Source organism: Xiphophorus hellerii, chromosome 5 (genome assembly GCF_003331165.1).
Source record: "Xiphophorus hellerii strain 12219 chromosome 5, Xiphophorus_hellerii-4.1, whole genome shotgun sequence".
NCBI lineage: Eukaryota > Metazoa > Chordata > Actinopteri > Cyprinodontiformes > Poeciliidae > Xiphophorus > Xiphophorus hellerii.
Genome location: NC_045676.1, coordinates 9,706,543 through 9,734,230, shown reverse-complemented (window position 1 = coordinate 9,734,230; position 27,688 = coordinate 9,706,543). Strand labels below are relative to the sequence as shown.

General features: G+C 38.6%; 1 protein-coding gene across 1 annotated transcript in view; it reads right to left on the bottom strand.

Moving 5' to 3' along the window:
- LOC116719814 (netrin-1) overlaps positions 1–27,688 on the bottom strand; it is a 73,254-nt gene that overhangs the window by 31,361 nt on the left and 14,205 nt on the right. The window contains exon 3 of the mRNA XM_032562528.1: positions 2,101–2,289. Within this exon, the coding sequence (XP_032418419.1) occupies positions 2,101–2,289 (189 nt within the window). The remainder of the gene's footprint in view (positions 1–2,100; positions 2,290–27,688) is intronic.

Genomic DNA, 27,688 nt, shown 5'->3' with positions numbered 1-27,688 from the left:
AAGAAATTTAGTTTGGCTACTTTTTTCATTCTCTTTGGTAATAGTATATACCGTGAATTTGGCCTCCAATCCCAACTTGAAAACAAAATAAATGAAAAGGAGAAAAATCAGATCATTTATCAGGTTAATCAAATAAATGATGTAAGGCCTCAAATGGCAAAAACAGAGGGGGAAAAAAAACGCAGAAAAATGGTGTCTGCTTTGCTTACTTCATGTATGGTATTTAGTAAATGCAATAAATGAATAAAGAAAATCTAATTATGTCATTTGGCAAGTTAATCATCTAAATTAGGTAAGAAACCTTACTTATGCTAATGACTAGATAATCTACATTCTGTCTGTTGTGTGTCAAATACAATAATTTTTCACTAAAACCACAACTTGACCACACAAAAAACAATAAAGCAACAGTGAGGTAATTTAGCTGATGTATCAGATAGTAAAACTATTCACATATGCTGAGGACTATTTATATTCTTTCTGCTATATAGTAAAGATAGATTAAATACAGTCAGTTTTGCCAACAATTTGGCAGACCTTGCTTCATTTTATTGCAGTGATGAAAAGCACAGAAAGAGCATAAAGCTGTAACTTAATTTTTATAGGAGCAAAACTGAATGTGAATCTTGAGAGGTCAACACATGAGACAGGACTTTAAGTTCCAAGCTGTCCTGCAACGCGCAGCAGAGGATGGGGTTAACAATACACTCTGTCCTGTCGTGATGAATGGTGTGTTTGCATTCCTGGCCGGCAGAATAGGCCCAAAGCCACGGAGGGTGTTAAAAATCACCTTAGGAATATTGCTCATGAGTGACTGAGCTGAGGGTGGATAAATCTGAAGAATTGTGTTGTGCAAAAAAAAAAAAAAAAGGAAATGTGTTTGATATGCTTGCAGGAAGCAAGGAATCCGGTGGAGCCGAGTGCAGCGCAGGTGATGCTCCCTTGCGTTAGTTTGATTAATGTTCTGTCACCGAGGCATGAAGCGTGTCAGACAGCCGTGAAAAAAATTTAATTTCTAGCAGAGAAAGGTTGAAAAGGAGGAACATCTCCTCCGAGGACGTATCGTTTTCTCCAGAGCTGGATTAGTCTTTGAGTACAGCTGAATGAAAAGCCCTGTCTCATCTAAACTAACATCACATTCTTCAACTTGTTTCATTGATGTTTTACTACATGATGTCTTTCAAACTGACTGATGTCTCCGTTTATTTATTTACTTCCTGCTGAGTGACAAAAGAAAACTGGGGCTTAAATTGTCAGCAGGCAGCTAATATTTCTTCGTGGGGCGCCTTCAGAGGCGGCGGCGGCTCTGAAATCCTCCAGCAGGTATCCGTTTCTTGTGTATGTGTGCACGAGTTCTGCCGTGTCCCTCGGCTTGTTTGTGCAGGGATTGGACTCCTGTTATCTTTCCCTGCAGCTATAGAAGAGGTGAGAAAACACATTCTCCCCCTCCTCCACCTCTTCCTCTTCTACCACCTCTCTGTCTTTGACCCTTATTAGCCACGGTGAGGGTTGGTGGCAGGCGATTCATTCAGTGGTGAGTTGTGAGCACACCTGTGTAGGGGTGTGTCCCCCTCTCCCATCATCCTGCCATCTTTCATTCCCTCGCTGCCTCTCCAATCCTGACTTTTGCTTTGTTGCTGCCTTTTCCCACCACTGTTCCAGTTGCCTCTGGTTCATCTTGGTCCTTACCGGGGATCACTTAGCGCCCCTGCTCTGTTTGTTTTGCTTGCCCTGTCATCCCCTCACCCCGCTCAAAATAAGCCAAATTACTCTGTCAATGAGGGAATGCCCGGGCTGACCCCACCCAATGCCACCCTGACCTCCCCGATCCCAAAAGACCCCCCCGCTCATCGCTGTTGATGGAAGAGGTGAAACTGGATCAGCAATTAAAATGCTTCTTCTAAAAATCTAACTCATCAGGGGGGTGGGTAACAAGGAAATCAAGTCATACTGCTTTGATATAGTTTGATTAAAGCTGCTTTTCGTTCCTTCAGTCTCTGGAAAACCACACACACACACACACCCACACACACACACATTATGAAACTTTACTGAATGGGCCAACAGCGCTCCTGTAAAAGACTGAAAAGGGCCCTGTACCTTTGCAGGCCTTCCTGTGTGTGATGGGCTTGGACAGGTCTCTGTAGTAGCCCTCCTTGCAGTAGTGGCAGTGGCGACCTGCTGTGTTGTGCCGACAGTTGAGGCAGACTCCTCCGCTCTTCCTCCCCGACAGTTTGTACAGCTCCATGTTGAATCGGCACCGTCTGGCATGGAGGTTGCAGTGGCAGGCTGTGTAAGGAAAGCAACAAGGTGCAAATCTTTTAGTGAAAGTTTTTGAGACTCTCTGATCACAGAGCAATAGCTTTTTTAAATTAACTTCTGATCTTATATGTTGCTGCTGTGTATTTTAAGAGTGAGAAGATTAAAAAAACATATATTTTTTAAAGTATCATCCCAATAGGCTGAAACTAACTAGTATTATCAAGCTTTTTATTATTCTTTTAAAAAATGTTTTTGGGCTATCGGTTGAGGTGTACATAAATCGTGAAAAACATGCAACAGCAAAAAAATGAAAGTTAACGATAACTGTAACATTTATGAGTTTTTGCATCCTAGAGTTGTGTCAATTTAACTTCAAGACATTAATGTCTAGGAACTTGGCTAAAAAAAAAGAACCAACAACACTCAAAAGTCATAAAACTAGCTGCTCTGGACAGATGAATAATTTGGATCAAAGTTTCCTCATCTCTTAGCCATTAAGTCTAATTTTAATAAGGTGTTTAATAAGGTAAGAAAGAGCTGAATTGAAATTCACAACATTCTTTGCCAAGTTTTATTTGTAAAAAAAATATATATATCCATCCATCCATCCATTTTCTGTTCACCCTTGTCCCTAATGGGGTCGGGAGGGTTGCTGGTGCCTATCTCCAGCTACGTTTCGGGCGAGAGGCGGGGTACACCCTGGACAGGTCGCCAGTCTGTCGCAGGGCAAAATATATATATCTATAATGTATATATATATCTAATATATATACATTTTTTTTATCTGTTTCACAATTATGTTCTAGTCTCTTTATCACATAAAATCCCAATAAAACACAGAAATTATGAAAATTAAGCACTCATACTAAATCTGAAATTTATATTGATAAAAGGTTAATTCTTCAAGATTTTCCACCAATGTGGAATGTAAATAAATTTAAACCATCAGCATAAAAAGCTGTGATTCAGAAACACCACAGTAGATTCCCAGGAAGTTTAAACTTGGGGACTAATGAGGTGAAGGATTTCATCTTCTTCCTTAACTCTTTATCTCCCTCTTTCCTTTTATCAGTGTCCTCTGTTCCTCTCCTGTACTGTACTAAACAGAAGACGAAGGCCTGGAAATACCATTCCTACATTCCCACTAAATCCCTGTGAGCGTGTGCGAGAGCTCCCTCTCTGCCGCTTGTTTACTGGCGAGTAAAGTTGCCAGAGCGGAGTTTAATTAGCCAGCTAATGTTTATTCATGACTTTTTGGCAGAGGAGAGACGCAGACATGCCCAGCTTCATTAGGGCCCGGCCGTCCGAGACTCCGGTCTTCCTCCACTGGCACCACAGACAGATTCATGCATTATTAACAGCTGTACTTCTAATACAGTTTGTGGCTCAGCTGTGTGTGTTCATGCACATGACCTCACAGGGTTATAAAGTAGGAATGTATTGATCCCAAGTTATAGAAGTTGATTGTTTCATCTGTCCATAATTTTTCAGTGTTACCTCTTTATGTAGAAAAACCTGAAGGATTACAAACCAACGCGTCCTTGAAGCGTTGCCCTTCCTGATGCGTTTACTGTGCTTACTTTTTTTTCTTTCTTGAATATTTGTGTCTGTTTGAGATCTACAAGATATTTTCACCCCAAGGACCCAATTACTGTATCTAAATATCTCATACAGTAAACAAACAGACTGGCTCTGTGTGTTGTCAGTAGTACTTTCTGTATGACTGCAGAAGTTTAGTCGGTGAGACTTATGGACTTTTCATGCTTAACTTACAACAGCTAAGATTTATAACACAACAACCACCCTAAAAATAGTTTTTTCCTAGATGACAGCTTGAGATCACAGGTAAACAATATTTTTAACCCTCCTGTGGTCTTAGCAAGATGCGGGGGAAGCAGCGGGGCTGTCCCGTCAGACCGTCAGTTCCCGCAACTACACGAAACACCTTGGAGTAAATAGTACATGGGGTAAAAATGACCCCATCTCTTAAGACTGTGGGAGGGTTAAGGGCACATCAGCTGTGTTTGATAACTCTTCCTCATGTGGTGTCATCTAATTGGATTGATGGATTAGATGCTTAGAATTTCTGTCCTGTGCCACTTTGCATCTTTAGAGTTTAGGTCGATTTGTACCTGACTTTTCTGGCTATTAAAGCTGATCTTCTTCAGGACATTTCATATTAAAAAAGCCTCAGCTTTATGCATGTGCTAGTATGAGATTCTTGTGGTAAGCCAACATTGAATAAAAATAACATTCCCTAATAGTGTATTGGTATCATCACAAAATTTTCTGTGAAAAAATGTAAAACATGTTAGTATTGAACATTCTTAATATTTGCTGTGGGAACGTACATTTCCCCTTTACAGATTTTCTGCAGTTTTTGCTATTTTTTAATCATAGGTAAATGTTTCAGACCCTCAAACAAATTTTAATACCAGCTAAAGATGCTTCACTAAAAACAAAATGCAACTTTTAGGGAAAAAAAAGTAACCCAAAGCAGACTCACACTGTCAAACAGTAATTGCCCCCAACACCCAATACCCCATTAGTGAAATAATCAATTTCCCAGGAATCCCTGGCTTACCAAAATTATTCCAAGAGCACACCAATGAATGGTGCAGTAGGTCACAGAAGAACCCAGAGTTACATCTGCAGCACTGCAAGTTGAGTTGCCTCATTGACTCCAGTGTTTGTGATTAAAATATGGAAAAAAGCCTGTTCAGGACCAGGATGACATGCTCTATTGATGACATGAATAATCTTGCTTTGTAGCAGAAAACACTGCAGGAAGACGACCCGTCATTAGTCTACGACATTTTAAACTCACAAACTCTTTGTCAATGCAGCAGAGGTATAATCAGAACCATACCAGCGAGCCTGCCTCCAAACAAAATGAAGAAGTTGCTGTTTGCTGATGTCACATGTGCATCAGATTTATGGGTAAACCAGAAACATGCGAATACAAAGGTTCTGGCAGGAACCTTTGAATGTAAAAACAAAGTGATTAATTCGGTTTGCATTTTTAACACCTTATAATCTTTGTAATTAAGTAACTATTGTTACTTAATTACCTTTGTATTCCCGCCAGAATGCAAAGGTTCTGGCAGGAAGCTTTGTATGTAAAAAGTGATTGTTTACATTTTTAACACCTTATAATTTATGTAATTAATTAATCAAAATTAGCGTGTGAAGTTCCCACTCCTAATTGGTAACAGTTTTCACAAATTGCGGCACAACCAGTTATTTACTTTAGGAGGGAGCTAGTATTTTACATGGGGCATGCTGATTTTGCTTTTGATTTGACCTTTTTGTACTTATCCACATAATTCATCATACTGGACATGAAATGGTTTGTTAACAGACACAAAGTGGAGATAATCTGGTACAAATTGACAATATTAAGCTATAAAACAGGGAAGGGCAAAGTGGTTTAGCATTTTATTTTATAATTCATATTTTTTTGTGTTATTTCCAGGCATGTAGTGAAACAAATTTCCTAATTTTTTATTACAGAAATTTCATGTGTCCAGTGGAATCCCCCTCAAGCCCACCAACAGCCACAACCTGATACATCCAACCTCACAGACGCTGATGAATAAAAATGCACCTGAGTTTTACTCATAGATATTGTGTGACCACGCTGCCTTTTATTTCACAGTGGGTTCAATTCTTTCCTGTTTGGACAGCGCTCAAGTGTCTCATTGTGCTGAAAACATCAAGCTCAACGCCAGTGTGGCCTGGGAATGCCATGAAGCGGGCTCCGTCTTTCTCAGACTCTAGCTGCAGGGCGCAGTTAGTCAGCACTACTCTGTGCATGCCTGCAGGTAACAGGGATCCCCTCAGAAGGTGTAAAGCTGGTGGAGGATCAGTGTAAAGCCTTAGACCAGCAGACAGGTTTCTGTTACACCTCAAGGATTGTTTCACACCCTCACTCAACAAGGCTCCAGAGAGAATAATGCCGTTGTGCTGGAGGGCACGGCGGTTATGTAGTGGAGCTGCTATTAAAATTGCTTGAGAAAGTGTGAATCCGAAGTTCACATTGTGTTTCAGCCAATTATGACTCTAAGCATGAACAATTGGCAACCACTTTATCTTGGCAATAAGTGTCACACAAGCTCTTTTAAATGTGACGTTCGTCTAAAGCCCTTCAGAAAAAGACTTTAGGTTCACGTTTCTCCTTCACTTTCATGTCTGTCATAGTGCAGACTGTCTTAAAGACAATCGTGGTTTTATATTTTTAGTTTTATATCAAATTCTTTCTTTACTCTCTATGGAACAAATGGAAAGAAAACTGAGACTTTCTGATTTAAAAAAATTACATTTTATTTATTGACCTTAGCATTCCTCTTTTGTGCATTTGTACTGAAAGGAAACAGCAGGATTTTATCAATTTAACCACTGAAAGAAGACAATAAACTCTCTAAACATCTGTTGAATGATATGTAGAGAATCGTTCTTAACAGGGTAAAGGGTTGGCTTGCTCCAGAATAAATAGTCGAGATTCATACCCACTATGCACCCGGATCAGCTGCCACATCACAGAACAATCGACTTTAGACACAGACGGGTCTGAATGTTGTTACACTTGCACAAATGTGCCTCACACATAGCTGCTTCTCAAAAAGCAGCTGAAAATACAACGTTGCCTTCTATATGAACTTTGGAAATGTGGCTAAAAGTGAGACGTTCACATGAAGATATCTAGTGATGTTTAAAACTGGTTCAAAAGTTGCTTAGGGTTGATAAAAATCTGTCCCCAACAAGTAAATCAAAACTGCACATTTTGTTAGTAAAGTTGTCCTTTGACAAGCCAGAACTGTTTTGTTTGCTACATCCTGTAATTCAACATAGCCAAATTTCTTTCTTTTAAAAGCGTTTATAAAAATATTTTAGTAAAAGTTATGTGTGCTGTTTTTAATCAAGTATTATCATCAGCAGTGAGAGTCTATGCTGCTAAAATAAGACATATACCAACAACTTTAAAGTAAAAAGAAGAAAAATGCACAGTTTTATCCCTTAGTATTAAAGGTAAAGTCTACAACTCTTCTGTATGGCAAAAAATAATATTTTTAAACTTCTAGCCATTTAATATTTTAACCCCGAGTAGCTAAATGTTGCAGGAAATGAATTCTGAGTTATTAATAGTTCATGATGTCTTTTCCTGTGCATGCTCAGAAACCTGGGCCCTCTTCACAGGGTCCGAATGTGTTTTGGAAAGCCGGTTAATTAATCCCTTTGAGTGGTTTCCAGAAACCATCAACTGACCTCAGTCATGTAGCCTCTGCTAATTAGAGGGAAAATTCAAGCCACAGAGCTGGAGGTTGAGGTTAAGCTCATCGTATTTACGATAAGCCTGGTAATTGAGGGATGTTGGCCAGCGCCTTGATGTGTTGTAAAGAGACACTCGAGCAAGTGATCTCTGCCACTCATGGCCTAAATCGACATGCTGGGCTGATTTCAGCTGCTGGTTGTGAACCAAGCAGCAGCAACCTAAAAAAAGAAAACACTCATTGCTTATTCCTTATGCCTAAATAGCTACTTATAAAGTTACTTCTCAATTGTGTTATGTATGATAACTAAAACAGCTTACTTTTAATTATGTTAGTGGTCTGATAAACACTCAATCTAATTTATTTTAGCACGATACGGAAGATTAGTTTAGTGAAGAAAAAAAATTCAGACTTTTGATCTCAGACTATTAAATTCAGACTGCTGATAAAAAGTCAGAACACTGAGAAAAAGCCTGAAACCTGAGATGTACCACATGCTTATCAGTCTGCCAAATGAGAACACAACAGGGTAACTTCCTTTAGTACTTCAAAATAAGAGCCTCATACATAGTTACTGTGTTATTGTTCTTCCTTAAGAAAATAAATGGCCTCTGTGAATGTTACTTCATCCATCAGCAAAAAGTTAAATGTTATCTTACTGCTATGGATCCAAAAATGACTCTTGAATATACAACATACAAAAAGTTTTAACCCTACAACATAATACTTCATCCAGTTTCTTTTCAACTAATAAACCATAAACAGCAACAATTTACTATTACAACAGTAACTTTCTTAATTCTTCTGGGTGTTTTTATATTTCTGTAACTGTTGTAGAAAGGGTTTTAGAAAATACATGAGGAGAAGAATATGCCACATACTGTAATATATTGTAATTGAGCTGAAATAATGGTACACTTTCAAAAAGGCTTTATGCAAAAAAGACGTACCTAGTGGAAGAGAAGGTTAAAAAAAATCTGAAATATGTTTGGACTGTGAGAGCAGACATCGACAGCCATCACTCTGCAGGTAAATTATTCTTTGTTGATATTTTCACAGAAAGGGGGGATTTAAAAACAGTAACAGTAACTCTGGATGCTTTGTGTTTTGGTAATTCACTAAAAAATGTCCCCCAAAACACTGGAGGAATTTTTTTTTTTTAATTTCCACATATTAACTGCTGAAGCTCAAAGAGTGATGTAAAAATTACAATAATATTTATGCTCATCCTGTAACCAGGATGTCTGTTATTATTATGGCATTATAAATCACTTCTGTGAATGCAATTAATATAATTGTTCACCATATGCACAAGACAGATTAATTACTGTTTCATTTTTAGTTTCATAAATTAACAAAAAAAAAGTATTATTATTATTTTGTGTTTGTTGATTTAGACACTGAGGTGATGAAGGCAGGCATGTGGGAAAACCCAGGGATCATATCATAATAAACTAGTTTCTTCTTGATATAATTACTGTCTTACATTAATGTCTAAGCAACGTTTTAAAGAAATAATTACTCCACAAGTATCATCATAAATAACGTCCAAAATTATCAGCCGTCGCATTTTGAAAATACTGCTACATGCTTAAGAGTTAAAAGCTGTAAAACAGAACAGAACCAAAGAAAGGCTAAATAAAACGTCTCTGTCTTACGTCGCATTAACTGTTATTCACATCAGTTCATCTTTCTGGGGTTCAGTGGTGGGAAGAGTGAAGCGCTTCCTGAGGAGATTATATCCAGCTAACGTACTTCATTTATTGCAGCCAATTAGCCGTAACGCTTCAGCTCTCCATGAGCCCTTTGGCCTTCTTGTTTGTCTCTAATGACCCTGACTAAATTCTGGATCTCTATCAGGCCCAAAGGAGGTCCTGTTCTGTTTCAGGGTTTTCAATAAAAGCAGGTTGTCTTTTGTACAAAAGGTGACAGAGGAGAAAGAAATCGTAAAGGAAGCAGAAAGGAGATCAGCGAGAGGGACAGAGATCCATCTACGGTTTCTGCTTCTTAGAGCCGGGGCTTGACAAGACTTGGCCCAGTGAGATCAAGTCATACAGAATATTCATCACTCCATCGGGGGTTTCAAAGACAAATTAAGTATGCTCACAGTACCGATTTCCAGTGGACACATTCCACTTGCTGTCAAGCAGCCTTTACTCGTTTCCTCAACATCCCAAAACACACAGTTTTTTTTTTTTAACTTCTTCTGGTAAATCTGAAAAGCTTCATTTATTTCTCCCTGCTCTGTTTCATTATTCAGCACCCAGATGTTTTCTCAGATTTGGACAAATTATGCAATTCCCTGAGCAAGCAGGCAGAGACTTCAGTGCGTGTTCTGTCAGCGGATGATAAAATGCAGCTCGATTAATAAAGAGCTGTGAGAACTGCTCCGCTGTGGAGAAACCAGGGATCCCTGGTGAAGCTCCGAGCAGCAGGAGTGAAGGTTAACGCTAAGCTGAGGATTTATAGCAGTAACCAGCAGAGAAGGTCCACCACTAAAAAGCTTGGGAAAAGTCTCTTAAAAGTCCATCAACATTAAAAATGAAATTCGAAAGCCATCAAAAATAAAATTTTATGCTGCAACTGCACTTCCAAAATACCTATAACAATTAACTAACTTTTTATGCTGACAACTTTTTTCTGGGCATTTGCAGCTCTTTGCACTTTGTCAGTTTGCATATTTTTTCACCAGATTATTCAGAATATTATTCATTTTTGATGTGTTAGTTAACAGTAAATAACTTCTGAAAAATTAGATTTAGATAGAAACACAAGAAAGTATGTTGTTTTACATACAGTATACTTAAAATTGTTTGCATAATTTACAATTTTAACATTTTATGAAACTTGCTACTAATATAATTTCACAAATAAATGAAGTAAGATTAAATAAAAAGAGAGAAATTGCTGTCAACTCACTTCAGCCAAGTTTTACCAGATTTTAGTCCTTCCTCTCATCTAGAACAGGTGCAAAAAAGCAAGTTTAGGTAATACATCCACTTCTGCAGATGAGACAATACACAGTACTGGGTTTCACAGGACAAAATTTTAGAGTCTTTTTTTTTCTTGAAAAGAATTTTAAAAAAAGATTGACAAATTCTTTGTGTGTTTTTTGATGAGATATTGTGTTTCATGTGACAACAATAAACTCCAAATAATGAGGTTTGAAAACCCCAAATCTGGCTGAATTGTTATTGTTATTATTTTTTCCAATATTTCTTTCATGAGAGGATCAATAAATGTCAATAAACTCCAAAAACATGATTAAATGCAGTTACCGTGTGCAGTTCAGTTATAATAATGACACCTTTTCATGTCACTGCTGTCCCAAGGAAGCATAATTAGAAATGTGTAGGCTTTTTAAGATTTATGATTGTGAGGTTATGATTGAAAGCAACTTGGAAAAAGTGCAAAATTTTTTTTGCAAAATCACAGAGAATACCACACAATATCAAAATACAATTTTAAAGTAATATCACGCATCCCTACTCTACACTATTATTAATTTTCTGCCTTTTTGACGATTATAAAAATAAAAGTATAAATAACCTTTCACACTGCAGCAGCCCCCGACTGCAGCCCATGTTGAGCTAAATGGTTCATCTGCATGTGGGGGCTAATAAGGCCTTTCCCTTTTTCAAAAATCTAACTGGCCACACTGAGCCACTCCGACAAAGAAAGGCCTAATAGCCTCCAATTTCCCGCATTAGTGCCCATTTAATGGCTGACCTGCCCTCTCGTTAGGCAGCGCAGCATGGGAGCACTTCGCTGCATTCATGGATGCGCATACACACACATGCATGGACATTTGGCTCTTCGAAGCCACACGGCCTCAGGCCTCCGAAACACTTCCACCCCACGCTGGGACCACATAATAGGCCAGTTAATAAAAGGGCTGCCCTGTGATCAGCGGTGCATCCAGTTCGCTGAGTAATCAACAAGCTTTTGTCTGAGTCGTGTGTGTGTGTGGAGCTAGAAGGTGTGGGGGTGTGTGAGTGAAAGCGAGTGCGTGTGCACGGCAGAGATTCTCTCCAGTTTGTCTTTATTTAAGCATCCGTCTCATTAAAGTGTGTGTCTACTTGCGGGTGTTTTGGGTGAGTAATTCAAGTGATGCTCCCTGGAGAAAAGTTCCCTGTGCTTCATGTTGATGGGAAAGAAAAAGACACCATCTGACATACAGCGAGGGGATAAAGGGAACCTGCCTGAGCTACGGCGGGACTGACGGGAGCGCGTTGTGCGTATGTCGGCTATGCCATAAAAATGCCATGGCTGGAGGATGACGCTGGCAGGTCCTATTCAGCACGACAGCAATGAAAGGCCCTTTTTAGGGTGAATAAAGATTCTTTGGCCTGTCAGGTCCCCCATCACTCCCTACTGAACAATAAACTCTACAGGCGCTTGTCTTAATAGGCGGAGGGACTGACAGCTTTAGGAGCGATCCGATGCTCAGCCGCATCCACACAAGCTGGGTTTAGACAACGATCTGCTGTGTGGTAACAATCACGTTCTGAGCCACAGAGCTGGAGGCGTGAACACATCCTGTACATTGAGTCTTTAGGGAACCTGAGCTGACAGCGTTGGCAAAACCACATCACCTCAATGTTCAGGAGTATCAATGTGTGAACGGATGCTGTGGCACGGCGGGAGAAGATTTTCTTGCCAAGCGTGAAGATGATTGGAACTAAATGAGATTTAAAAAACACCAGAAATCTTTGCGCTCGCTTAAGAGAGCTGTTGAGTTTGTTAGTGAAGTGGGAATGCCATATGAATGCGTAGGAGAAGAGTTTTCTTCTCTGAAGTAGGGTGGAGATAATTGCAACAAGTGCTTGCTGCTTCTTTCTGCCATCACTCTCTAATTGAACAATCTGAGACTTTACTAGGATTCACACCCGGACGGTTAATCACTTGTGCAAAAATTTTGGATCTGTGCAACATGCCTGTCAAAGCTTAATGACGTCTTTCCTGCTTCAAGCACTCGGTTGTTTTACACTCAGCAATTACCTAAATCTGTCTCCTCTGCTTTAAGCATCACAGTCCATGGTCTTTTCTAATGCAGAGGACATATATGGATCGCAGGTGATAAAACCGAGGGCTCCTGCTCCTCGTTTCCAACATCATCTCCAGTCTGTTTGTTCTGTGAGCTTGGTTTCTATGGGACTGCCAGATCCATCATGTTTTGGGTTCACGTAACTCCCGGCACGGCGTCATGTTGTTGGCCCGGAGGCTGACAGGGATGGGCTGGCGCTGTCAATGCGAGACAATGAGACAGAGCTCATGAGAGGCTAACTCCCGCTCTCCTCTGTATCTGTGATTCAGGCTGGCCCCAAAGCCTCTGCAATTAAAGCCATCACTCCTCTCCGCCAGTGTAAAGCGAATGGGCTTAAATCCAAGGTATTATAACAGAACGCAGTTCGCCAACACTAACTGGCGGCTGTGAGCTGAGAAAATAAACAGTGTTTGAAGATCTGATGTTTAGAAGATTAGGAGGTAATTTGGCCCTCAGGGCAGATAAAGACAGTGTTTTTTTTGTTCTTGTTCTTATGGTCCTGAGAAGTCGAACAGAAAACTGTGAATATCTCTTTCAGCACCTACAAGATTGTTCTAGCAACTTGCTTCTTCAAACAGACTTTAGAAGACAGTATTCTCAACCTCTTTGTCTGACGCAGAAATCTTGTTGAAATATCAGCATTTTTTTTGGTTGTTTTAAGAAGTGCAATGAAATTCATGAAATAATGTGGTGAAACGACTAAAAACTTATGCAACATTTTTCAGAGGAGTAAGTAACAATTTTTAAGCCTTTACCGTAAAATTGTAAATCGGATTTTCACTGTGGGTCAATCTAAAAACTTAGCTGCAAACCTTGATCGTTCTCACATAATTTGTATTAGCATTGCATAAATATAAAAAGGGAGTTTAGGCTCTTCAACACAGATTAAGTTAAGCTTATATCTGTTTAATGTCAGTTTGAAATATCATTCAGCTCATGGTGTAAAATGAGAAGTAAAATATACGCAATGATGACCTGAATGACCATAACCTACCGAGCAAAAGCTTGTTTAAAGGACATAAAACAGACAACTTTGCCTTCCATAAAAACTACTATTTAAAATCACCCACAAGTGCTTTAACAGGTGATAGAGTTGATCAAAAAAGCTAGCCAAGCTCAACGTTTTTGTTTAGGTTAAATTTGGACAGGACATTTAGACCCCAGAAGTCCAAATCTTGACATTGTCCTCTGGACTGGACAGGAACAGTGTCTGATTGAGCGGAAACAGCTATGAAAACAATTTTTTGGACATTGAGTGTTTTAATTCAAATTAAATTTTTTATTTTGCTGGATTTTATGTAGCCATTTGTGTCGCATTGCAATGAAGCATTACTTTAAATCATGATGATCACAGAGACTGTGATCTCATCATACTGGGCAGTAAATGTTTACTCCAGCCTCTACAGATAGCTGCTTTATTGCTCAATGGGAACCACAATGCCATGGCCGCGTTAAGTAGGTGTGAAACCTTTGACCCCCCACACACACACATCCTGCATTCCTTTGTGAACTTCCCATCACACAGCTACCTCTCCTCCAAACCGCTCTGTGACTCTCCTCCTCATCCCGCCTCCTCTTTTCCCTTTTGGGAAAAACAGGCATTCCCCGCTGCAGATGTCATTAGTGAGCAGCACTCTAACAAGTGTCTCTGTAAAATTTATTATCCAGGAAGGTGCCTTCAGCTAAGCAGTCAAACAGAAGCAGGAGGGCAGAGGAAATCAAAGTTGATGTAGTGACAAATTGGAGTGGAGGAGCGGAGAGACGGAGTGCAAAAGAAATAAATCTTTTAGTTTCCTCCAGTTTTCTAATCCTCTCGTCACATCAAATCCATCTCTTTTGCTAACACTCACGACGCCTTAAAGTTCTACTACTTGGCGGCTTGACCTCTTTTACAACCAGTCAGTTATTAACACTTAGCTTTAACAGGGGGGAGGGTTGCTACATAGCCAACCTCTAAAAATCATTCTATGTCCGTTTATCCTGCGTACAGCAAAATATATTTGTTCCCACTTTAACAGCATCCAGGCTCAGGTTGAGGTACAGCAGTCCTAAAAAAAAAAAGAGCTCTATGTTCTCCATATGAAACCCTGAAAGTCCCACATTCCCGCAGTGGAATTCGCACAAGTCCAACATGATTCTTCTTGTGGAAAAAATAGCTACAACTCCTTAATATTTTTTTTCAGTCAGTAAAAAATGAAAGACGCTAACTTGGGAAGGTTTTAAAGAGTGTAAGCAAAGTGCTTTACAAATGATTGGCATCAAAGTTCTTACCTAAACTCCTGGCACCTTTTGTTGGTGTGTGAGGTGACATCATGTTAGGCGCACCAAAGCAAGCCATGCAACATAATCAACTTTTAATAGTGTTGAAAAATGGAATTATAAACTGTGCGCATTAGTTTGCTGAATTGATAAAGAAGATTACTTTCCCAAGCAATTTTTTCTCAAACATTTCTCACCTTTGATAAAGATAACAGCTGGTGTAAAGCCTTTCAAAGTAAAAGAAAACAAAAGAAGTATTACCTAAGATGTGCAAGCTTAACCACATGTTCACACAGTGCAACGTTCAAGTATTTATTTTATTAAGTTTTCTTGTGTTTTCTTAAATCCGACCGTTTTGTTTATTTAATGCTTGGCGGCCCACTAAGCTTATAATACTCTGGGGGAAACACTGATAATGAAATATGTTGAGTGTAATTTTATCAGCATGCCATCTTGAAACAGAGAGTAAACTTGCCAGAATTGGCCTTGCACTTCAGAAAACTGGTTCACATTAAATCTTTTAGCAGGAGGAGGAAGTGAATTTATAAAGGATTTTCTGCCATCCTGCAGAAACGCCTGCTGGGATAAGATGTGTGTCAAGAAGGACAGATTGTGTAGAATCTGGAAGATCAATGGTGAGGGAGTTAAGTGGAAAACAAAGCGTGCCATGTAATACTAATGACATGTACTGCAATTTAAATCCACTGCATTTTCAAGTGTTCACAAGCCGCGTGTTTTAATAAAGGAACCTGTATGCTTAATTGACCAATAACTACGTAGTACAAGGCTTTCTGCCAATCTGTAATACGCCCAATACATAATATGACACAGTTACTGTCTCTTTCTGTCCTTGAAATCACACTTTCAGCAGACAGAGCAACCTTGAGCAAACTGAGGGGTTTTTTGAATTGCCCTCTCTGCATTCCACAGGCTGGAGCAGGAAGTCACTGAAAGCCCCACTCCTTCTTCTCTGTGACACATTTATTGTCGTCAGCTCACATCCATCTCCAAAACAGCGGTTTCCTAAACTTGAGCCTGAATTCCCCCATGTCCTGCACTCTTCATTTAACCCCCCTCTCACACTGTATATTAAGAGCGCAGGGAAAAATAAAGCCTCGCTGTTGCAGACGGTGTTTTTTTTTTTTAACCCGTAATCTGGAATTGGTCTGCAACGGGTCACAAATCGAACGTGACGCCAAAAGGCTAGCATTGCTTTTGCCACAGCTCATGTATTTTTCTTGGACGATGCTGCAGAAAGTGGGCCTGAATATCAAACAAGCTCAAGAAGAAAAAAAATAAAGCATTTTGATTTTGGAAACTTGCAGCAGATAGCACTATAAAGAATAGAGACCAATCGACAAGATAAACCACATTGGGTCAGAAGAAGCAATACATGGCAGACATGACAAGAGGGACAGGATGGACTTTGATCTTGTGCTTAGGTATGATTTTCTTAGGAAACTATGCGAGGGAGAGAAAATCCAAACGACCACAATCTGGTAAAAGTGTGTCTATGCATATGGATCTTTTTTATGTCACTTATTATCGTTGGACTTTGAAAATAGAGTCAGTCTACACTTGAAATACAGCTATCATCATAATAATGGCAGATCATGTGGAATATGAGGATACAAATACAAATTGGTATTCTTTTCCTGGACTATTTTTGGACCAGTTGATCTGATACAAAATGTGTTAGAAAGAAATTCAAAAAGCAAAACAAAACGAAGCACAACTGACCACATAATAAGGACAACAACAAGATTATGTCATGAATCAACTGCAAACTAGGTCTACAATGACAGAGTAAAACATTAGATACAATATAAATGATTTTCAAAGTAAGACAAAGCGTAAGGGAAGCGCAGAAAACAAAACTAGCAGAGACTCAGTTGAATATTGAATCCTGTTACACTCCCATATTTCCTTCAAGTAGAGATTTTTCTGGGTCCCACTTGGAGTTGCGTTGAAAGTTGTTGTAGCAGAACATGTTGCAATTCATATTGCTCAATAATGAACCCGGGTTGTAAATCCCATCCTGTATCGGCTCCCTGAGGCGTTGTGGCAGCCGCTTTGGTCCATATTGTTTTTGACACTAATGGACCTGATATATTTTTACAGCGCTGGCTTCAGAACCACAACCACCACACTCATCTGCTGTGGCACTGTGCTTACTGCAGAGCGTGAAGTATGTTGCAAGCATGCACTGTGGTGTGCACAAATATTTACTTACACCCCCTGGTCTTATTGCGAATTTGGATCTGTTCTTCAGGGAGGTTACCTTGTATCAAAGACTATAGTATTTCCAACCTTACATTACATCTAACATTTAACTCCAACGAGAAAGATAGATTAGAAAAGTGCAGATAAGAAGAAATGAGGCACAAAAACTTTAAACATTGTTGTAATTTAGCAATTAGTAGGAAACAATTAGTGATAAACCCACTGAAAGAGCAAAGTGATCTTAGAAACTCTTAACCACATGCTTGGTTTTACTTTTCATAACCAACCTTTACTCCTAAAACCCAACTTACCCCATTCAACCACTCGCAGTAATGACATACAAGCAACTTATTTGTGTCACTTCATTTGCTGCCACCACACAAACAATGTGTTCAAACCCATTTAGTCTGCAAACAGAAAAAAGTAAAAGGCTCTCAGAAATGAGCCATCTGTCATTCTATGGTGTGTCTCCATTAAAGGGAATAAAATACTAACACTGATCAACAATTCAGGACTAGCATAATGAGGTAAAGGCAAGGTATTGATTTTATGTTGTGGGGAAATTGCAATTAATCATCTATCCATTAAAGTGAACACTGCGCATCACTGGTCATATATTACTTGGAAATTTCAATGTAATGTATGTAATGCATACATGCAACCTAAAGCATTTCATATGCATATTTCATACAAGAACACATGTTGTTGTTTTTTTTTTTTTATGTTGACTTTCTTTGCAAGTTGGAAGCAAGAAAATGTAGGTCCAGAACTTTGCCCTTCTTTGTGTCAAGCTTCATTTAACATTTGTTCAGACTTCACACCTGGACCACAATCATAATGCTTTCATAGCAGCTTCAGAGTAACAGGACTCATACTTCTTTGTTTTTTCTAGCCAAATTGATCATTATAATAAAATGTGGGTACCTCAATATGGATTTAGTCTGGTATAAAATTGCTGAGTGGGCAAAGGAATTAAAAGTGATTGGGTTAATGTCAAGATGAAATATTGAAAAGGCTTTCTTGACACACACTGCAAATTTTAAAACACAGCGACGAACCAACTAAATAATCAGAAACCGAATAATATAGAACATTTATTACCATATATTATTAGAGTATAATAAAAGGTACTTTTAGAACAAAAGGTAAAACCAAGGAAGAAAAGACTTGTCTTACTAGTTCAGTAAAGCCTATGACTTTAGAGGTTTCTACAGTTTGCACATGCCAGATTTTACAATATTAAATGTTCAGCTGCTGGAGGCCAATTTTTAAAAAAAGGTTAACAACTTGTCAGTATGATTATTTTGAGGAAAATCATTTTCTTTCCCCACAGATTTCACTCTAAAGAGACCCATAATGAGACTCACACTGAAATACACTGAATTGTGAAATCTGTGTCAGGAATATTACCCCCACAGTGCGGCCTATCCATTGTGTGGATATTTCTTTCATATTTGCTCTGGCAGGAGGTTGACTCCCAGCTACAAGATGATTGTAGCGCCACGGAAAAATGGATGGTAATTATGAAATAGGCCGCTTAAAGCAAATCAAATGAAAATGGCTTAAGAAAATAGGCTGGCATGTAAGTGCAGGTGTGTGACGAAACGTTGGGGAGGTTGTTAACGAAGAGATAAAAACCCGAAAAGATGACAGTTTAAATCCTTCTAAGCTCGACACAAACACACTTTGGTGTTCACATTCACACCATGCATATGGTGATGAAGACCATGTAAAATAAAGTGCTGTGTTTTGGTAGGATAGCTGTCATTTCCTGTGAGGTCACACGTTAATGACCTAAACACTAACCAGTTATTCTTAAGTCAAGCTGATCAGTTTCTTTCCTTCTCATTGTATTTGTTTGTCATCGCCTCTCGCTTTATTTTTTCACAGACCTTGTTTATTATAAGTTCATTTAATTTCCCGACCACTCGTATGGGCCCCTCTGCGTTATCCAACACTGTCCTTCCATTTACTGACGGTTCATGAATAATTTTGAGTTTCATTTCAGGGTCATCCTGTCGTTTCTCTATCTAATCCCAAAAATGTGAATTTACCAGAGTCTGTGTTTTTTGGCTTAAGAAAATAAGCCAAAATTTGTTTTTTTGTGTTTTTTGGTTTATTTATGTCTACGTTACGACAGTTGTGTTTCCTAAGTCCTTCAATGTTTCAATGTAATGTCATCTCTGTTAAGAGCACATTTCTGTTTCTCTCTAATTTTTATTTCCTTTTTTGTCGTTTCTCTTTGCTCACTCTTACGTAAAACCACAACATTTTGATTTTCACTAAATTGAGTTAGAAATAGCTGTACATCACTATAATACAATTTGTCTGTCCATTTACTGATTTAGTCATTAACAAAAACAAATACATTTTCTTATTGTGTCAACTGTTATTATGTTAAAAATATGATTAATTGTAATTAATTTATAGCAAATGGTTACTTCCCACCACAAAGTCAAAATGACGTACTTTAACTGGGGGTCTACTAGTAAAACACATTAAAATGTCATCATTGACTTAGATTGATGAACCAAAGATTAAAGAGAATACAAGAGTAAAAATATCTAAAAACAGTGAAGGTATTTTATTCTTATGTTAAGAATAAATATACACCAAAGATTGATTGTTCACCAATTTTTGCTTCGAAAAACGATGTGAAGGGACATTGAAAAAGACTTTTGTTGTATGCAACTAATGCAAAAAGGGGTTAGGCTACTACTGAAGCTGTTTAAACCTATAATAGCATCTCAATGCCAAACAGCAGACGTCCCCAACGTTACTGTCAGCATCTACAGTCCATATTTCTAAAGAAGTCATTTTTCAAAAATTTACATAAATGATCCTGCGATCCTGAAACACTAGAAAACTATAATGGCACTTTGGACTAATTTGATGGTTGAGTAACCAAATAATAGATTAAAAACAATAAATAGTTTTGTTCTTGACATGACATGTCTGCTTTTTTAAAATAATTTAGCAGCTAAGAAGGTTTTGGAATTGAGAATGCTGCTTATTTAATCAATTTTGAGATGTGAGCTCATTGCGTGTAAGAACACATTTTTGATGACCTTGCCTGTTTCTATAGAAAATGCCTATTATAGTTCTAAAATCATCAGAGCTTACAGTACATTTGAATAATTTGTTTTAGATCACTAAGTAACACTATGTCCTCTTTGTTTGTCCATTTATGGTGGTACACTTACGGTCAATGATACTTCATCTTCTACCCTGATGATAGATGAAAAGACAAATATGCAAAACAAGTCCAAAGCTGCATGACCTGAATATATAGACACGCGGAATGGAAGAGAAACAGACAGGAAATAACTTTTCAATTTAGAAATTATTCTAAAAGGATGTTTGTCACATTGAATATGCAACCGTGATCGGTTAAAGAGGGTAACTGATTAACGCATATGGTTAAAGCATTTTAGGTCCGCCATGGGGGCTTTCACATATGCATGCAATGAGTCTGCTGTGGCCTGGATAAATGAGCACAGAGAGCATTTATTCAGGAGTAATCAGCTGAATAAGCTGTTCTTTATGTGATGGATGGACTTCAGTGGAACAGAAAGCTACTTAAGAGCATTCTGGGAGTGTACAGCTCAGCCTTATTCAGCCATTTACTGACGTTTTGCCTTTGGATCAGTCTTCTGTGCTGAACCCAAACCAAACTGTGACATTAAAACCGAGACACCTTTTAAGCCATAAGCATTCCCTACTGTTACAGGCTTACTGTGATATGGACACAATGTACCAATGTTGAATACATTAGTACATTGTGGTACCCTTGAAATTTGTCACATTTAGTTTCGTATTTCATTGGGATTTTATGTGAACAAAGTTATCAGTGATTTCTAAGTGTGAAAAGTAGATGGTGTTTTACATTTAAAAAATCTGAAATGTGTCATGCATCTGTATTCAATACTCTACAAAACAGCCCTTTGAAGTAATTACAGCTGCCATCCCTGTGGGGTCTCCACCAGATTTGCACCATTAGAGACCAAACTTTTTCCCATACTACTTTGCCAAATACCTCAAGCTCAATCAAATGGGATGGAGAACAACTATAAACATAATATTTTGTGGTTTTGCCAGAGATTCTGGTCTTTAACTGGACCATTTTAACATATGAATGACCTTTGACCGTACCCACAAGTTGCAGTTCTAGCTGCATGATTAAATTTGATGTCCTGCTAGAACGTAAACTTCTGCCCCAGTTTGGTGCTTTTGCAGCTTCAGACTGCGGCAGAAGTCCAGGATTGTCCTGTATTTAACTCCATCAGCTAACCTGTATGCACAATGATCCTTTCAATCGGTTTTTGTGTGTGTTTAGGGTGATATGGAAGTCTTGCCACTACACATACATGCTTAGATGCTGAATTTTTACCTCGTGACCTGAACAGCTTCTTCCACATGATCCCTACATGACTTATGGCAAACTCCAAATGGGACACTTTATGGATCTTATTCCACATTACCTTTTAAACCAGTTTTCCACATAGGTCAGTGTTCTGACATTCACATAAACACGGCTGGACTCTATTGACTAAACAGGTGACTTCTGAAGGTCATTGGTTGCACTGGATTTTATTTAGGAGTATTAGAGAAAAGGGGACTCAATGCAAAAGAATACCACCCTTTACAGTTTCTTTAAACATTTAGAAAACCATGAAGCCTTTTCTTTATATTTCATAATGCATTATTTCCTTTTTTTTTATTTCTAATGCATTGAAATGTGCAAAAGTTCAAGAGGTTAAAATTCACGTTGTGAATTGTATCTATTTTTAACGCAGAAGTAAATGAATATCATTAGATTTTAGAAACGGTCCAGAAAGCAGTTGTTTGTTGGTGTTACTTTTCACAGATGGCTAAGCTTTGTAACATTTTTTTTAAACATTAGCTACTATTGAAGCTAGATGCATGAGGAAAATATATTTTGGAATATTTCTTGAACATTTATTTCATTTAATTTGTAAATATGTTTACAAATGATTGCAGACAATGCAATCAGTTTCACCAATACCCTGCCTACTCATCACAACAAACTACTTCCAATGTCTAAACCATTTAGACCTGAGACATTTTTTCTCTTTTATTTAAACCAACACCATAAACCTTCAAAACATAATGATAGCCCAAACACACATCTGTGACTTCCTGCTTAATGGGTAAAAGGGAACTAGATCTGAGCTATGGCTAATGTACCAAAAGCTCCAGGAGACTGGAAAATATGAATAAGAACCCCAATTCCCTATCCAGGCCTCCATCCATCTACCTTCTTCTTTAGTTCAGGTTTTTGTCTCTCCTGGGAGACAAGACAATCAGCTTCCAAAAGCTGTTCCTCATGTTCTACCTCGACTTTCATCTATAGCCAGTAACTTGTCTAGGCTGTGCAAAGCAATGCATCAAATGAAAATAAAGAGAAGTAAAAATATGAAAAGCATTTGTCAGTTTTTCTTCCTCTTCAGACATCTGAATATTTTTGCTAAAGGATCAACAAAATATCTGAGTTTGTCTCTGTCTCAGTCAACATGATTGGGACAGAGGTTGACTTTTCCTTCATGTGTCACACAGGTCCAGGTCTTAACTTCAGAAAAAAACAAAAAAAAAGAAAACACTCAGGGGCCCCTTGTGAACCAAATACGCTCATCTCATAACAAAAATATTAGCAGTAATGACTCAATTTCCTTATCAACCTCCATAATTAGGCCCATTTGTTTTCTTTGTCATTCTCCAGTGATACAGGCCTTTTGTTATGAGAACCAGAGCGGGTAGTCACACAGGAACCTGATTATTCATTCAGCAACAGGGATCGGGGGATCCCCACTGAACTGCAACAAGCTCACATCGGAAGTCTAATTCTGCAGCCTTTCAGCAGTGGAAGATGTTTAAACATCAGCTGCTTGGAGCATGGACAGTCAGGATTCTCTGTTTGTCTCGACGTCTTCTTTGCTCTGTTTTTCTTCAGCTCACACAAGATCAGTCCTAAACTAAAGTCCCTCCTTTCCTGCGTCGTCTCTATAATGTGGCATACGGAGGAGTTAAATCAGCTGAGGCAGCTGCTTTTGGGCTCACTTGGCCTCTCAGTTTGGACAAGAACTATAATTAATGGTTTGCATTGTCCAAGAAGAACAAAGAAAAACAGAAAGGGAAGAAATGTGTAGATCGGAAGGAATGTCACTCAGCAGGTAAATTATTCTGCTTTGTGCCCTAAAAGGCCTTGAAACATTATTCATCACAAACTTCAGAGGTTTAATTGGGATTTTATATAACAGCCCAGCACAAAGTCGTGCCTTATTGTGAAGTGGACTAAAGAGTGAAACATTATTGTGAAAAATGTTTCAAAAATAATTTCAAAAAGCTTTAAAAATTAAAATAGAAAAAGTGTACAGTGCACATGTACAAAATAATTTACCCCTAATGGGTTTCTTCAGTTTTTGCATTTTTGTCAAATGTGAATGAGAATCAAAAATTTGCTATTTCATTTAGTAAAGGAATAAATTACATTTTTGTTAACTGAGTTTTGAGTTAGTCGGAAGTATACATGTGGATGTATTTTAATACTACATCGTGTTGTTTTGCTGTTTAACACGACTGGAAAGTCCAACAGAATCTGTCAAAATATCATGAAGAGAAATGTGCAGCTGCCAAAGTCTGGATCATCTGTGAGAACAATTTCCAGAAAAAAAGGTGCACATGTCATTTTATTTGGTGTATGTAAGCTTAGAATGTGTTTTGTTTTGTAAAGTCAGGAGACCATTTATTTCAGTACATTATTTTCTTTGCTTTTGTTGGTCTGCATCTGCAGCCAGTGAATATAATGTGAGTCCCTGGGTAGGAAGAAGGAGATACAGAGAGAACGGATCCTCAGCCCCTCACCCCACTTCGTGCCTTATCTTTGAGAGCTAATGAGTGATGGATTAACCTGGGATCAACCCCTGGCAAATTGAGATGACCCTGCAAACTTTCCCCCCCAAAAGCCCTCTTCTTCCCTCACACAGCAAAGACTGCATTCTAATAACAGTCAGACGATGCTGCGTGACTTTTTCCACCATTAAACCCATCTGGTTAAACTTTTCTGTAGAATAAATCAAAGTCCCTGTAGATTTACCGTCACTTAAACAACAAATCATAGTCAGTGTTTCTAATTGTTTTGCTAATTGTTGTAATTTCTTCTGGATTAAAAAGTCCCACCTGACCTAATTTTGCGGTAAATTGTTTTGATAAAGATAAAATCTACCTTCTCAAAAATAAGATTCGTGTTTGATTTCACCTATAGTAACAATATTGTTAAATATAATTTGAAATGCATCTACTTTGCTCTGCAAAGCTGAAAAATTCAATTTAAGTCGTTTGTAAGAAGACGGATTCCCAGAAAATTTAACCAATATAAAACACCTGGAAGAGGTTTTGTGAAGGGCCAGTTGAGATTGAAATGATCTAACAACTAAGATCTGGATGATGAGTTCTGTTTTAGTCCTAATGTTTCCTAATGCATTATTCTTTATTTCTGCTAATAATTATGGTTTCACTTCTAGCACTTGGCCCCACCATACTGTCACCTGTACACACAAAACATCACCAATATTTCAGTCAACACAAGCAAGACAAACTAATGCTCAACAGCCAGAAAGAAAGAAGTTGTTTGCTAATGGATTATGAATATGGCAGTAATCCCCTCACTGTCCTGGGAGAATGCCAGTGAGAGTTCAGAAGACGTCTCGGCTCTGTCAACCACAATTGTATAGTTATATGTTCTAACACGTCAGGCTAAACCTCTTGCTGCTCAAGAGCATTCCTAATGCTCCAGAATAAGTAATAAAGTGAACAGAACACCATAGATTTGATGCATTTAACCACTTTCACAAAGTCCCTGCAAAATATCCCTGGTGGACCTTTTAGGGTTAGCCACAACAAACTTTTGTCCCATGCAGAAAACATCTTGATTCCTCAAAATGTGAATGTTTTCATGACCTTGAAGTTTGTTGTCTGAATATCTGTTAAAACATTCAAGGCATAGTTTATATAAATGATCTCACCTTTTTTTTTATTTAGACAATCAGAAAAGCCTAAAAATATTAATTTATGATTAGTCATACTTTTAAGTGTTTATAAACCTTTAAGGCACGAGACAGCATTATCTACAAGGATAAACATCCAAGTTTCTTATCCTGCCGAAAGTGTGAAAAAATAATATAACTCATTGTTCTGGTAACGTTTCTAAAATGTAAGAGAACATGCTGCTTATTTGTGTGACCGTCAAAACGCTCAAACGTTCCTTGACCACTATAGTGTTGCTTTGCCTCTTGTGATGTCATCAACCTAAATTTAAAATTGATATTAACCCTTATTGAACCAAGATAAACTCTTTTTTTAAATTAAAAACCCTGTTTCCAAGCTAGATCTAGCCAAATACCCAAGAAGCAGATTTTTCTTTCTTTTTTTTTTTTTTATGAATTTACTGACCTTTACATTTTTTTATTTTCATTTTTTGGAAATACTTTGTAGAAAATCCAAGTTTATCTTTTTTTGTTGTCATTCTACATTCGTTAGAATTAAAAAAAAATACACCAACCGATAGCATCGCTGTTAGAAATGAATGTAGCTAACACTGGGAAAGAGTTTGACTTTTGGAGGGGAAAAAAAACATAAAATGTGATCTCTGAAAATTAAAACCAAGACATCTTTTATCAATCTTATCAAACAAAAAAGAGTAGAACAAGTCTCATATTTGATCTTAAACATCTGATCCTAAGCTTGAAGCAACGCTCTAATCTTTCTACTTTGTGCTGACCTCTGCTGACTGTGATCTCATTGTGCAGTTTCACTAACCAGCTGCGTTTACCAGCCTTCAGGATAAAACACACAGAAGTTATTGTACGACTGTTTGCTGAAGAGACTGGCTAGACGGTAACAGGCAAACTCACCCCGACACACACAAGCACAAGTGTGATTTACAGGCCTCCATGACAACCAAGTGCTGCAGACCTTAAAGTGCACACACACTCCCCCATACGCACACAAGCGGCCTGCTTCATGACTTATATGGAAAAGACAAAACATTGCTGATAAATCACTGTCAGCTATTCACGGACACACACACACACGTTGGAGGAGCTGGAGACAGGGTCTTTGTTTCTGGCAGCATGTGAGTGTGTTTGACGCACAATGAAATTGTTTAACTCAGCTTGATCTGTCACAGGTGCTTTCTCCCACTGTTTCAGACGGAGTGTGTGTGTGCATGCGTGTAGGCGTGTGCATGTGTGTGTGTGTTGGTGAGGCATGGAAGTTGGAGAACAATCCCTCTTAAACCATGTGCATGTGCAGCTCCACTATGTGCTATCTTTGACTGGTTACCAAGCTCTCCAAACTTTATCCACATCCAAGTGTTTGAGAGTTTACAGCATAATTAAGTCCCACTGACACATTAGTCCTCAGCAGCAGGCTCCAGCTGTTTGCAGTTGCCTTGGATGACGACAGATACAGGCGGCAGGAACAGTGGGGGGCGCTCTGATCTGCCCAGTGGGCCGCCGTACGGAGGTGTAACTGCATCCAGGCATTAATCATTTCTTGCTGTGAGTCTTAAGGACCAGCGCTTTGAGCTCAAAGCGCTCACACTCGTGCTTGGTGGTCCTGTCGGCGAACACGCCGGCTGTTGCCAGAGGAGTTTTTGCCAGGGCTTTCACCTTGAACCAAACGCTGAGCTGCTGCATGGACAAAAGCCTCCTTCTCTGTTGTTTTGCTCGCTCTTGCACACACATGTGCAGGATGGAGGGCATCATTGTTTGCTTTTGCTTCATTGTTCTTCTTGCTGGTGCTGGAACAGCCCTATCAGGTATTAGATTTAGACCAGTCGAAACAAACTGTGCCAGGGCTTTCACTTTTAACTGAGAACAGATTTGGGTGTTTACAACCAAACGTAACAACACATAATGCTGTAGATGCAAGACACATATTGATGTCTTTTTAAACCTGGAAATGCAAATAAACACGTTGTAGATAACAATTTTGCTATGTCTAGTGTACATTTTTTGTTTTTTTACATTTGCATCATATTGAGATTTGATTTTGAGAGCCAGCAGAACGCGGCATCTATCGGTAATGTGGAAGCACACATGGTTTTCAATATTCCAGTGCTAACGTGTGAAGCTTAATCTCAGCGTAAATGAAGCTTGGAGAACATTAGTGAACAAACAGCATCATGGGGATCAGGAATACAGCAGAGAGATCAGGGAGAACGTTGTGGAGAAGTTTAGAGGTTCTGCTTTCAAAAGGAACACTGGAGCTCTGCACAGATCATTGGGTTTCTGGTTACGTCTCTAACTACTGCTCTTTTCCTCTGATCGCTCAGTTCCAGGAAGAGTTCATAAATTTACCAATGATGGAGTGTGTTTCCAAATCCAGTCCAATCAACTGTATTTACCACAGATGGACTCCAGCCAAGCAACAGAAACATCTCATGCATGATCAGCTCAATTATGAGTTGTGAATACCAACATAAATGTGATTTCTTGGTTTTGTATTCTTAATGAATTTGCAAAAATCTCCAAAATATTTTTACACATTGCCACAATGGGGTATTTGTGTGCAGAATTTTGAGGAAAGAGATTAATTTAATACAATA